At 35.2% G+C, this 14,376-nt stretch overlaps 1 protein-coding gene across 4 annotated transcripts in view; it reads left to right on the top strand.

The window, feature by feature from the left end:
• LOC135848521 (cytochrome P450 4C1-like) overlaps window positions 1-14,158 on the top strand; it is a 57,217-nt gene extending 43,059 nt beyond the window's left edge. The window contains exons 1-13 of one of the 4 annotated variants that reach the window (XM_065368441.1): window positions 10,590-10,706; window positions 10,797-11,070; window positions 11,175-11,281; window positions 11,402-11,495; window positions 11,891-12,076; window positions 12,214-12,283; window positions 12,569-12,692; window positions 12,767-12,842; window positions 12,951-13,051; window positions 13,158-13,223; window positions 13,323-13,494; window positions 13,587-13,766; window positions 13,863-14,158. In XM_065368441.1, coding sequence (XP_065224513.1) covers window positions 10,866-11,070; window positions 11,175-11,281; window positions 11,402-11,495; window positions 11,891-12,076; window positions 12,214-12,283; window positions 12,569-12,692; window positions 12,767-12,842; window positions 12,951-13,051; window positions 13,158-13,223; window positions 13,323-13,494; window positions 13,587-13,766; window positions 13,863-14,056 — 1,575 coding nt within the window. In that variant the 5' untranslated portion in view covers window positions 10,590-10,706; window positions 10,797-10,865 and the 3' untranslated portion in view covers window positions 14,057-14,158. Of the gene's footprint in view, window positions 1-10,581; window positions 11,071-11,174; window positions 11,282-11,401; window positions 11,496-11,890; window positions 12,077-12,213; window positions 12,284-12,568; window positions 12,693-12,766; window positions 12,843-12,950; window positions 13,052-13,157; window positions 13,224-13,322; window positions 13,495-13,586; window positions 13,767-13,862 lie in introns of those variants that run through there. The other 3 variants (XM_065368440.1, XM_065368443.1, XM_065368442.1) reach the window with 3 other exon arrangements.
• Window positions 14,159-14,376: the final 218 nt, after the last annotated feature.

Here is a 14,376-nt window from a genome sequence, read left to right as displayed (position 1 = left end):
AAAAAATAAACAAATTTTAATTTTTTAGCTGTGAGTGTGATTTTTTTGAATTTTTTTGAATTTTGATTTTTTTGTGAGGAGTTCATGTCATTGAGTGAAAGGGTTTTTTCAACTTTTTCAACAGATACGTACAAATAGGGGACAAATGGGTCAACTTCAACTATCAAAACTTTTTTTCATGTTTTAAATAAAAAAATTACATTTTTTCGCAAACTCTAAATTTTTTTAAATCGACTTTGCAACATGTTACCATCCCAATTTTTCAATATGTTGTTCAGCGTGAAAAGTTGTCCATAATATATTTTTTTTCAGAATTTTTGAGAGTCGGAACCATATGAAAACTACGTTTTGAAACTTTTTGAGCTAATTTTTTGTACGAAAAAAAATGGCAACACTGATTTTTATGATATCGCCAAAAAGCCTTTTAAAATCTCTAACTATGGGGAATAAAGTTCCATTTCGGTAGGTATCGCGGTTATCGAGTAATCCACTGCTGAAATGGATGATATTTTAAGTTCACTGAAAACTTTGACACCCCCTGGCTGCTGTTAAAAATGGCCTTGAGGGCTGCAATTTGCGCCATTGATCATCCCTTCGGAAAGTCTTTCCACAGGAAAAATTTGAAAAAAATCGCCGAACCCACCTACCACTTCTTGGTCCAACTGACGTAGAATGACCCATATATTTTCAAAAGTAAAATATTTCGGAGTAATTGGGTTACATCTGAAAAAGTGAAATTTTTTAATACTAGAGAGCGATTTTCTTTTTTTTAAAAACTTGATTCATTCTTTTCATCAACTTTTAACTAAAGGGTCTACCCCTGTTAGATGAGTGAAATCGGCCCTTGATCCATATATGTGGTCGAAAATGGTCCTAAAAGTCACTCTTGAGGTAAAAACCCTCCATACAAATTTTTGACCTCCCACCTCCTCCTCATTAGAATATACTGTCTTCTAAACATCAAAAATTCAAAAAAAAAAATGTTTGGAGGGGGAGTTGACGAATAATTTTGAAATACTTTTCAATGATGAAAATTACGAGGTACAATTTTCCAAACAAGTTTCTTAGATGTATTTTCAAATAATACCAAATATTTTTTTTCGAAATTTTCGATTTGGTGCGCCATGTTGAAAAATTGAAAAAAACTTGATTTTTCTGATTTTTTAATTTTGAAAAAAGCTGGTCAAAAAACCACTCTTGAGGTGTCACTCTCAAAATCGGCTCATATGTGGATAAACTCGTTAAACAGGTCGAGTGTATTACACAACTAGATTTTTAGCTGCCCAACTTCATATTCACGCCTTCTGGAGCAAATTCAAAATTCTGGAGAAATTGTAAAATCGCGCAGGATGCTCCAGAATGGCTGGAAATGGTAAAATTTGGATTTGGGTAATTAATATTATAGTTTTGGGACTTATTTTGACCATTTTTACTGATCAAGTACGTACTTTAAAAAAAAAAAAAACATAAATCACCAAAATAGTCAATTTTGAATTTTCAAAAATTCGCCAAAAATTGAAAAATGGGCTGCCATGCAATTGCGCCAAATATACCCTGAATTGCGCCGAGTAGAAAAATAAGCATACCTGCAATTGCGCCAGATAGGGAAATGTGTTCATGGGGAATTGCGCCAATCAAAAGAACGAATCTTCCCGACCCTTTGCTCACACTACGGACTGTCAGAATCGTAATTTTGGTGTAGTTGAATAATTCGTTCTTATAATTAGGTGTAGACACTGTAGACGTAGGGGCATGAGGTACTTATTGCTATTATATTTTCACTTTTTCAAAATTGAAATTTTCAAAAACTCAACATTCAAATTCTAAAATTCTTGAGCAGAAAAAGAAATAAGTTTTTAAAAAATACATTGTTTTTCACTTCTTGAAATACAAATTTTTGAATGGCCGTGAAAATTTGGATTTGGGGGTTTTAGAACATGCTCTTTCCAAAAATCGCGGTCTTGTTCAAATCGGAGGCGGACACCTCAAGAGATTCCCATGTAAGTCAGAAAGTGTCAATGTTTGAAAAATTCTCAGGTGGTGTCAATTTTTGGGGAGAAAAATTGCCAAAAAGCGTTAATTTTCTGGCACAATAGTCAAGAAGTGCGCATTTTTCGTACAATTATTCAAGTGTCCATTTTTGTCAGAATTTTCAAGAAATGTCTATTTCTGGTAAAATTGTCAAAATGGGCCAATTTTTGCCAAAATTGTCAAACAGTGCTGTTCTTGCTAAAATTGCTCAAAAAAGTCCGGTTTTTTATAAAATTGTCAAAAAATTCTTCTTTTTATCAAAATTATTCAGAAGTGTCAATTTTTGGCGAGTTGGCGAAAAATTGTCATGGTTTTTCGTCAAAGTTCTCAGGAAGCAGTTCTTCGATAAAATAAGTGGTTAAATGGTCGTAATCTGTGCCAAATTGCTAAAAAAAATTGTGCTTTTTTGTCAAGAAGGTCCTAGTAGCACTGATTCTTGCATTACATGCCTAAAAAGTCCTCTTCCTGTTTCTAACGATAAGTTTGCCAAACAACTTCATTTTTTATTTACATCGACCGTGGAAATCGCATAATTTGTTGTTCGTTTACTTTTATCTGTTGTGGATATCGCCTCATCGTTTATCGTTCATTTTGTTAAAAACTTCCCGGGGAAATTTTTTTATTTTTATCGTTCTTTCTATGCATAATTGCATACCTATTTTTCAGAAAAAATATGAATGTTTTGGTTTTTGTTTCTTTTTAATTATTTTTATAATTTTTTTCAACTGAAATGCTCTGTATATGTGTTGTTTAGAGGAGGGAAACGTTTACTCTTGTAAAGAGTTTTGTGACACAAAAATTTTAACATTTTAGATAAAAATAATTCAATTTTTTTGATTTCTCCAACATTGAAGGAGCAGAACTTTTTTTGTTGAAAAGAATTCTTTAGTAAAAATCAAGAATTTTAAATAAAAATATGTTGTAAGAAAAAAAATGTCAATTCATGCGTGATTAATTTGCAAAAGTACTTACTTTTTTATTTTTTCCCGACTGGCTACACTGCAATTTCAACGTGTTGCCTTTCGCTAAAATTATCAAAATCTCGCTTTTTGCCAAAAACTAAAAAAACTGTAACCTAGGTTTTGTCAAAATTACGAGTCTCGTTTCTTGCTAAAAAATAGTCGCTTTTTTGCAAAAAAAAATCCAAAAAGTTTTGATTTTTTTCTGAACAGTAGGTACTTTGAGTTTCGTTTTTTTGTCAACAAAAAGTGTCAAAAATTCTCACTTTTAAAATTTCCAAAAATTCGCGTTTGCCAAAAATGGTTATTTTTTGCAAAAAATTCCTAAATGTTTTCGTTTCTAAAAAACATTAGCGTGAGAAGTCCGACTTTTCTTCAAATAAAAATCTTTTACGAACGAATTGATTCACTTTTTGTGAAACATATTTATTGATTGATTTCTTGGTGAATCATTCGCAAACGGATCAATTAATTTACGATTGATTCGGTTTTTATGAAACTATTGTATAGAAATTGATCTCTTTTCAAGCGAAGTGAATCAAATCGAATCGAACCATTCACAACCGATTGGCGATTGAACAAACTGATTGATTTCGAGGTGAATCATTCTCAAACGAATCGATTCATTTACTCAATTTTTAGTGAATCATTCGCGAACGAATCGATTCATTTACTCAATTTTTGGTGAATCATTCACGAACGAATTGAATTATTTCTTGTGAACCATTCGCGATCGAATTGATTCGTATAGGTGTCTCATTCGCGAACGAATCGATTCATTTACTCAATTTTTGGAGAATCATTTACGAACGAATTGAATTATTTTTTGTGAAACATTCGCGAACGAATCGATTCATTTACTCAATTTTTGGTGAATCGTTCACGAACGAATTGAATCACTTTTTGTGAATCATTCGCGAACGAATCGATTCATTTACTCAATTTTTGGTGAATCATTCACGAACGAATTGAATTATTTTTTGGCGAATCATTCGCGAACGAATTGATTCGTACAAGTGACTCACTCATTCGTGAACGAATTGATTCATAAATTAAAGAATTGATCGATTCGTTGGCGAATGGTTCTTTCAAAAAATCGATCAATTCGTTCATGAACGATTCACCAAAAATTAAGGGGCGTATTAGTTCTTTGTAGCCTAGAAATCGTGCGGGCCTAGTGTGATTTCAATTCGTTTCTAAAAACTGTCTGATTCTTGACTTTTGCCAAACATTTACTGCCAAAAATTCTGACGTTTAGCGATTAAAAAATTTCACTGAAAATTCCAAACATTTCCGAGAATTTTTTTATGGCTTAAAAATGCAATTTTTGGAAAAAATGAAAAACAGTAATTTTTTGCCAATAACTCTTTCGCTGTGAGTATTTTTTTTTTTCAAAAATTACTCACCAAAAGCATTATTTTTTGCAATAATTTCCAAGAAGTCTTGCATTTTGTAGGAATAATTGTCAAAGTCTTTCTTTTTTTCGAAAAGTGAATTACTTTTTTTTTTGAAAAAATTGAGTACGAGCCCATAAAAGAACAACCTCAAGCAATATAAAATTCCATTTTTAAGGGTTCAAGTTGAAATAAATTAACGCCATTAAATCGAAGAGAAATTTTTATAGAATAAATGAAACTTGAAAATACAACAAGTACAAGTAGGTATCATAATTGTAGCCTATTTACGTTAATTATGCAGAAATTATCCACGCAGCAGTTCAATTTTCCCCTTCATTCAGTTTGTAATATACGCAGCAAATCCGTCAAGTGTTGATACGATTTCAAATACGGTTTGTACTCCAAATCGTTGTTCAAAATATCTGCGAACCTTCGCATTATTATATTCGGTTCCACTGGGGCAGCTTCAGCCAAACCAAATTCGTAAATTTTGAAAGAATTGCTTTGAAAGTCATTCAACGTGTAATTGAAAATCTTGACTCGATGTTTTTCTTCAGCCTTCAGCTCAAAAGTGAAATTTAAATCAATATCGAAGAAAACTTCTTCTATTGGCATATTAGTTCCATTAATCAGGTAAGAGGCGACCGAAGAGTTCAACGAATTATACAATTCGATGGTTACATAAACGCCTTCATCTTTCGGGAAATACGAATGAGGATCTTCGACCAGTGTCTTAATCATGAATTTCTTCTGGCCAATATCGATCTGCAAAATCGCACTCAGAATATCTCCAAGACCTAAAATATCGAATCTGAATGGTGGTAATAGCTGAGATGGGTTTCGGTTGTCGTAAATCAGCAATTTCGGCGATACTGCGCACTTGTAGTCGGTCTTGGGATTGCAAAACGTGTATGTGGGTTGGATTACTGCAGTTTTATTCAGTTCTCCCCAAACCACGAATTCAGTATCACGAGAATTTATCTCGATGGTCGAGTTACGCACCTCTTCCAGAATTGAATTTATTTTGATACGTTGATTGGCTAATTCTGGATTGTCGACTGTAATTACGATCTTATTTGGTTCATCCATTGTTGTCGAACAAAGATGCAAATTGGTGGTTGGTTTCAAGTAGTGTTCTGTGTACTTGTATTTGTAGTCGAATCCGAGGGTTTTTGACATACTTGTGTTGCTGTTGGTGTAATAGAAACACGGCATTCGGAAATTTCTCGAATCAGCTAAATCGTAGATATTGGTCAAATTGAGCCAGGGGACTCCCTGGTAGATTACACGGTCCACGAATGGGGCAACGTTCACGTTGTACTGCTCTTTGATGAAAATTGCGATACTTTTCAGTACATTGTTGGATGTTTCGGGGTCGTTCATTGCTCGAATGTTGAAGGATCTGAACACAGATGCGTCATGATTGTCCAGAGTGAATAGAGCCATGAAAAAGTGAGCTAGTGGTCGATATTCGAACTGCTGTAGATTTGTTCTTGAGTCGTATATTTGTTGGACCTCGTCAGGGGAACCATCACCGGCAGAAGGATCTTGAATCCAATAGTCTGCTTCATTTTCATACACGAATCGAGACTGATAGAAGGCGGCATATATATTATTCCATACCTCTCTTACATCGACGTGAAGGGGTTCCTCTTCATATGGCAAATCATAATGATGACCGATTTCGTGGAGCAAAACCCATTTTCTGGCATCGGTGGTAAAAAATTCCAAAATATTTTCCCAATTAACGACTACTCGATCGGAATTGTAGTATCCACCAGCAACATTATAACCATTTTGATATCCGTGTTTATTGTAGTCACAGTTAGGCTTGAAATCTACAGTAAAAGTACGATTTTTGATCCGTCGATCGTAAATATTTGGTGTAGGTTCTTCTTCGGATTTCAGCAACAGAACACCATGTTCTAGATTCGCATTGATTCGTGGACCCTTCACCCCTGAAACTAGACTACGCCCACTGTATTCGTCGTATTTTTCAATCACATCGTTGATCATTTTCAAGCCATCTACGAAAAGATTATTTTCACGTAATCCATCCACGTCGACTTTCCCTATCAACACTTGAGCCCTTTTAGTACTGACGAAACCATAAGATTCAATTTTGTCGAGGAATTTCTCTGCGTCTAGTTTATTATAATCGTATGTTTCGAACGATTTGAATTCGATCGTGGGAAGTGTTTGAAAAACGTCTGTTTCTGTAGTGGTCAGATTTACGATCAAGTTTTTCGCTGGCTGGTTGCATAATTTCAATACACCAACAGTTGGAACACAAGTGGTTTTTATGAAAACCTCGCTCACGAATGTATCTTTGGAGAATGTCAATTTTACCTCTTCTTCCTGGGTATTGTGTAGACACGTGATTGCAAATTCCTTGTCTGCCAGAGGTTCGGGATTTTCTAATTGGAATTTCACCATGCTGCCATTTTTGATGATTACACCGAATGTATTCCTATTATGCCAATGTTTATGAAAAAGCGATGGTATGCCATTGCATTCGTTGACAATGGGTACCGATGCCTGGACGGAGACCGAATCGACTGCAGATACGTACTGGATAGTGATAAGGCACAAAGCGAAAGCAACGCGAAACAAATGGCTCATTTTTACTATTTTTTGAGCAACACCATACGTTTGTCCTTCGAATACAACTAGGAAGATTACACTTTTGTTGATTGAGGTAAGATATGAATATTCGTCAAAGGAATTTAAAACATTGTACTGTTGCCTGTTGGCACTTTGCCTTAAATACGAGTATAGGTAATACGAATCTGACATCGCATTTGTGATCGCCCTCCCCTCCTACCCTGGATGTTAATCGTACTCCATTATCAAACGAAAGGATGTTGAATGACGGATTTATACATTGACGTGGTGATCATATCTCGTGCTGGAGATAGCGAAATTATTTAAATCCACCAGTTGCAGCCGTTGCAGGAAATTAAACTGCTGGTGGAAGATAACTAGGTGGATGTAAAATGTAGATATGTATACGAATCAGTCATAGCGTTAGATTGATAATACCATTACCTATCAAACCTTTTTAAAGAATGTGGAAATAGATGAAAACCCTGGCGCAATAATCGTTGCTCGTGCACGAGATAATGAGAATATTCAAACTTTGGCAGTTGCAGGAAATTTAACTTCTGGTGGGAAATGAATCATTCAGTGTGTTAGATTAGGTTGATGATTGCAAAAATAACTCTCTGACGTTTTGTCAGACTTTCTCTCCTCATTGGAATTCTGAACATTGAGTTGGCTCGAGCAAAAAACACATCTAAGATTCAAAATTTTCTTTCGGAAAGTGGATTTCACATCAATTTTTCAATTTCAGACAAAGACAAATTTTTAAAAATTACTCAAAAGTTGGTCCAAAAATGAGAAAAAAAATCAAAATTTCATCAGTACACCATCCCCACCCCAAACATCCAAAAAAATTGATTTGCGTGATTAAAAAGGTCCTCTTTTTGTTCCAAAATTTGTCAAACAACAAAATTCGTGTTTTTTCTGCCAAATTTGCCCAAGTCAGAAAGTGTCAATTTTTGGAAAAGTTGTCGAGTCAAGAAGTGCCCATTTTTCATACAATTATTTAAAAGTATAAAGTATCAGTTTTTGTCAGAATTTTCAAAAAATGCCCATTTCTGGTAAAATTGTCAAAATGGGCCAATTTTTGCCAAAATTGTCAAACAGTCCTGTTCTTACTAAGATTTCTCAAAAAAATCCCACTTTTTCTAAAATTGTCAAAAAATTCCAGTTTTTATCAAAATTATCAAAAAGTGTCAATTTTTGGCGACTTGGCGAAAAATTGTTATGTTTTTTCATCAAAATTCTCAGGAAGTAGTTTTTTGATAAAATAGTCAAATGGTCGTAATGTTTGTCAAAATTGTGTAGTGGGAGAAAAATACACAGCTTTCTTCCACTTATGTGGGAGAAAAATATTTTCATCAGTCACTTATACTGGGAGAAATGTACACACGAAAAGTTCAGTCACCTGTAATGGGAGAAAATTTCCCTGTCACCTAGCTGGGAGAAAAATTCCCATTCGCTTCAGCAGCAGAATATTTTTCTACCCCCTAAGCGACATATTTACGATCATTTTAGTGACCAATTATGACATCAGCGACCAAGCCACGGCGATTTTAACATCCTACTCAGTGGTGGTGGCGCTTATGTCCAATTATAATCAAGAAATTATCGAATATAGCCGATTATACTCGAATATATTATCGTTTTTTAGGTGGTGGCACCAAGCTGCCCACCACTCTCGCGATAACAACCCATAGAAAACAAGTTTAACACAAATATTGCCGAGTATAGTCGAACATGATGTAATTCCAGTGCCAGCCGCGCGAGATAGCGCCACTAGAAGCATATAGTGTGTGCGCCACTGACTCCACACGTTTCTCGCCCAATTTTTGTAAAAGCGCAGTTATAAAAGCTCTGATCCGAGACAAATAGGCAGGACTGCAGACATTGACGCCACCAAGTGTAGATCCAACTTTACTTCCATCTCCGTGGATGGTCAGGAGCCCATCCCATTGACTTTTTAGATATGGACTGCTGACGGCCCATAAGCTTAACATACCGCTATTGTCTTGAACACAGTAAGTCGGGGGTTGCAATCTGGGCATGCGCCAGCTCTGTTATGATGTTATACCATCCAGGTACGGATACATGGAGGTGCGGGAGGTATAACGTCATCACCTCATACGACGTCATTTTTCAGATTCCGGCATGGCATGCGTAGAAGCCAAACCACGACTAACTGATGAACTATGTTCAAGACCATTGGCTTATGTACCGCTGGCAGTCCATATCTAAAAAGTCAATGGCCCATCCGCCAGAAGATAGATATCAATAAATCCATCTCAAGCTTCAATATCTCCAACTATAGTTCCTACTGTTTCCAGCTTTAGCTTCCTTCACTTCGTGATTTATTAAACTTAGATGAATTTTGGTGTCTGCAGCCTCGGACTTTGCCATCATTTGTGATGATGATGATATCAATTCTCACGTTAAGTCCCTATGGGTCAATTAGTGAATCTTCAGCTGTCTCGGATCACTCTTTGAAATGCACAGAGATAGGTTTTAATTGCAAGTTGCTTTGGTTCACATCGTCCAACTTTAGTTTTAAGTTCAAGACCTTGGCTCACATTGTCTTTCTTTATTTTCTTTTTTGTTTGAAAATGGAGTATGGTTCACGATGTGCATTTTAGTTTCAAGTCCAGACGCATGGTTAACTGTGTCTTCTTTTCTTTTTTCTTTTTTTAATATTTATTTTCCTTTTTTTTTGGGGCCTATCTTCAGTAATTCCCAAATTTCCCAGGGTTGCGATCCTTTTTATTTGTCTTTTGTTTTATCCTCTAAGTATAAGAATAAATGTCCTAAATGTGAATTCGTCTTGGACTTTCAACTTTCTGGACTTTTGAGAATCCAATGAGCGATCCTTTTTATTTGTCTTTTGTTTTATCCTCTAAGTATAAGAATAAATGTCCTAAATGTGAATTCGTCTTGGACTTTCAACTTTCTGGACTTTTGAGAATCCAATGAATATTTCCAACTTTACCATAAATATATCATTCTGTCAAAAGTTCAATCATTCTACATATAGCTGCATCATTTATCATTCGTTTACTTTTATACATATATTGTGGGCATCGCCTCATTCATCGTTATTTATAGAATTTTTCAATTTTTATCGGTATTTCTATATCGTAGAAATCACGTAATCTGTCGTTCGTTTTTGATTGAATCCTCAAAAATTCACGAACAAAATCTATGTAAAAACGAATTTCAGAAATTGAAATTTTTCACTGGTTGTGTATTTTGGGGCCCTCTATCGATTCCCCAAAGAAGAGATGAGAGGCAATGAAACATGTTGATTTGGACAAATTTGCCAATTTCGTTCTGCTCCTGACCACAGAAAATATTAAAATTAAAATAGCTACCTATCCTATGAAAAAAATTTTAATACGAACTTCGAGAGTATATTAAGTAATACCTATATAATCACCTATCTAATTTGATCTCGAGTGTAACTTGATTTCACCAATACAACCACGCATATCTAATTATCTATATCATTTTTATTGATAAATGATAACATTTTGAACTAAATTTATACTTAGTTGGAAATGTGATTAAATTTTTACACTTCCTATATCGAACAGTTTATTAATTTTTTTCCATTTCGTTTCCTTCTCATAAATGTATGATTCTGTCGTGTGTGTTGGAAATCGAATTGTGTAATATTATTTTACTCCGAAGTGATTTTTGCCACTCAAATATTTTGTTTTCAAGCGTGAGTTAGATCTTTACTTCCCATTTGTCTTCATTGTGTATCGTCCAAGTTCCGTTGGTAAAAAAGTGATTCATTCATTTCAATATTTAGAGTAAATCCGAGCTCAGTTCGATGAATGCTGACGTTCTGCATGTAGCTTTTTTGGCTTAGTTAGTGAATATGGCCTTACTCGGAATTCTCAACATAGTCGACCCTGCATCGTTATTGATTCTTTTGGGGCTAACTTTGATTACATTTCTAATCAAGTATATATTGACTCATTGTCAGAGAGATCCTCGTATGGTGGAATTTGCCAAAACCTTGCCAGGCCCTCGAGGATTACCTTTGATTGGGAATAGTTTGGATTTTCATTTCTTCACAGGAGGTATTGGTTTACTTTATGACTTTAGGTGTAGGAATAACGCGCTAGTACGTGCATAATATTATGTATTTTATTACCTACCTACCTATGTGTATTAAAATATTCAGATTCTATAAAGCTGGCTGTCGAATACAATATAAAATATGGCGATACTTATCGATTATGGTTAGGCAAATACCTTGCGGTAACTTTTTGCAACATTGATGATTTAGAGGTACCCCTTCTTACCTACTGATTTACACTTCCTAACTAAGTTACTTACTGAACGTTTAACCCTACAAATGAGGTGGACACTTGGGTAGTTAAGACTAATTTTACATACTTACATTTCCAGACTGTGTTCATGAACTCCAAAACGTTGGGAAAACCGAAACTCTTTCAACCATTTGAGGATTTATTCGGAGATGGAATATTTATCACACGTTCTAGTAAGTATTATGAACACTTTCGTTTATTAGCTAATTTTTTTTGTATCTTATTTCCAAATTTCCATAAAAAAAAAAACAGAAAACAATTTAAGAGCCTTTTAGCAATTTTTAGATCAGTTCATCCCCTTTCCCTCCCCTCACCCATAAAAGTTTCTGGCTCCAAAATGATCGAACCTGAAGCCCTCCGTCGTCGTGCATCTTACCTCTTGAAAAAAAGTGTTGTTTGCGATCATTGAGGAAACATCTCCCTACCTCCCTCAATTTTATGAGTTTTATTCAAAAAGAACATTGAACTTGAAAAATTGTGATTGAATCTTGATTCTTGGTAGGGTAATTTTTTTTTTATTGTGTACGTTTTCCAATAACTCGATGTGTTCATATTTCTTCATTTGCAGTTGCAAAATGGAAAAAGAACAGAAAATGTTTTTCATTTGTGTTAAACCGCAAAACGTTATCCAGATACACATCTATAATTAATGAGAGAATTGAATTTGTGGCCAACAAAATGCAAGATTTAGTCGACGGTCCGGAATTCGACGCTGGAGATTACATGCCGTACTTGGCTTTTGATATTATTCTCAGTAAGTATGTAGAAGTATATACCTACCTACCTACCTATTGGCTAATTACTACATCAGTTCGTTGCTCGTCGTTCACTAACCAGGAAGATGTGTGTTGTATACTTGATTTTGATGGCTTTGTTTTGTTGTATTTTCAGAATCAGCGATGAACGTCGATTTGGACTGGAATGATAGTTCATTTCTACAGTATTTCAATGAAACTGCCGAGTAAGTGAACGATTGAGGATCAATAACTTATTCTCATGATCATGAATGAGACTCATCTGATACTCGTTCATTAATTATTTTACTACCCAGGGGAAAATCAAGTTGATCTGACCACAAATCCAGCAAATGTCCGGACCTGATTTGATCTCCTCTAATCAGATATGTCTCTGATTTACTTACATAATGGTCATTTTCCTGATTTGTGTGATGAGTTCAATATTTTCTCCTTGAGTAGCCGTGCCTATAAAATTACATCAAAGTTTAACTTGAATTGCATTATTTCAGAGGCATGGGCATATGTTTTAAAAAGGTTGCGTGGCCTTGGTTGCAACACGAGACGGTTGATTATTTGTTGTACAAGAATAAATATCTAAAATATAGAAGAAAAGCTAGAGAATTCTTACGAAAAGTTGGTAGTACATACATATTGTTGCAGAGTTGATGTTCAACTTATCGATAGAAATCGTTTTGGATCTGTTTTAGCTGATTGAAGACAAAAAACATGAAATTCTGAGTGAAATTGAAGCTTATGAGAATAATGCTGTGGCCAGCCTAGAAGGTATGTAAATCATTACGACGAATTCAATAATTCATATAAGATATAGCTACTAATATTAGACAGATAGGTATAATATGTTTTTACACTGGTTTTATCTATTTATTTTAGATGTTCCTCCGAAACGATTCTTAACGTTGGTTTACGAATTAGCAGAATTGGAAAATAATGAAAATATCATGTTAGATGAACTTATTATGATACTTGGAGGGGTAAGTTCTCCGCAGAGTGTGCATCTATGTACATATATTGAATGATTACCTAGTTAGTTGGAGATGAAGATGACTGGTGATGAACTATTACAAAAAATACCTATAGGGGGCAGATGCAGGACTCATGAACTCATTCTTCCTATTGATGGTTGCTATGCATCCAGATATACAGGTTAGTGTACACTGTACTTACAGAGTTTTTTATTTTATGGAACCTTATTGAATGTAATTGATCAATTGATCACATATTCCTTCTTTGAAATATTCACAGGATAAATTATACGACGAGCTATACGAAATTTTTGGAGATGGCGACAGATTAGCAGATGAAAATGACGTGGAACGATTACCATACTTGGATCAAGTTATAAGAGAAACTTTGCGAAGGTTTCCAATTCCAGTGCCTGTGATGTTTCGAGAAGCTGGGGAAGATATTAAAATAGGTACATTTAAAACACAAGACACCTGACTTGTGCATGTTGAATTTTTTTTGAAAAATACTAGAGTGAATGATTGTATTCGTGTGTACATTTAGGAGATCGAATCATTCCGGCGAATACCATCGTACTTGTATCGATTTCTGCTGTACACTTTAATCCTAAATACTATCCCGATCCTTGGAAATTCAATCCAGATCATTTTAGTCCTGAAAACGTGGAAAAACGTCCCAAATTGGCATTTTTAGGGTTCAGTGCGGGTCCCAGAATGTGTGTAGGTTTGTACCTGGTACATTAAGCTACCTACATATTACCTAATGCTTTGTCAACTGTCTCGTTCAGATGACAAGTATTTGACCATTATGTCATTGCAGGCTACAATTTTGGTTTGTTAGAAATGAAATTAACACTGAGTGCATTGCTGAGAAAATTCACGTTTCACACGCGAATGAAATTGGAGGATGTTTATATGGATAATGGACTGGTACTGAATTCCGTGAATGGATTCAAGTTGACTGTTGAATCACGAATCAGGAAACCTTCTTATTTGAAAAATTTGAAGAAATAAATTTATTATCGTATCAGCTTTAAACTTTCATAATTGAATGAGATTTGTACCTATTGGAAAATCAAAACCCCCTTGAAAGGATACAGCATTGTTGGAGCAAGCAGAGCAGGCCAGAGCCCCACTCCCAGCACTCAGTACCGAAGTTTGAGCACCTTCCTTTCCCTTTTTTCCCTCTCCCCATTTTTACGTTCGGTAACAGACGGGTCAACGACCTTCAAAGGCTAGACAGGAAGACAGACAACCTTGAGAAGCCAGACATATGGGTCAATGACTTTAAGAGACTAGACAGGGAGATGACTTTGGGGTGCCAGACAGGAATG

This window comes from Planococcus citri, chromosome 5, assembly GCF_950023065.1.
Source record: "Planococcus citri chromosome 5, ihPlaCitr1.1, whole genome shotgun sequence".
Classification (NCBI taxonomy): domain Eukaryota; kingdom Metazoa; phylum Arthropoda; class Insecta; order Hemiptera; family Pseudococcidae; genus Planococcus; species Planococcus citri.
The sequence above is the reverse complement of the archived record's forward strand: the minus strand, read 5'-3'. Positions and strand labels throughout refer to the sequence as shown.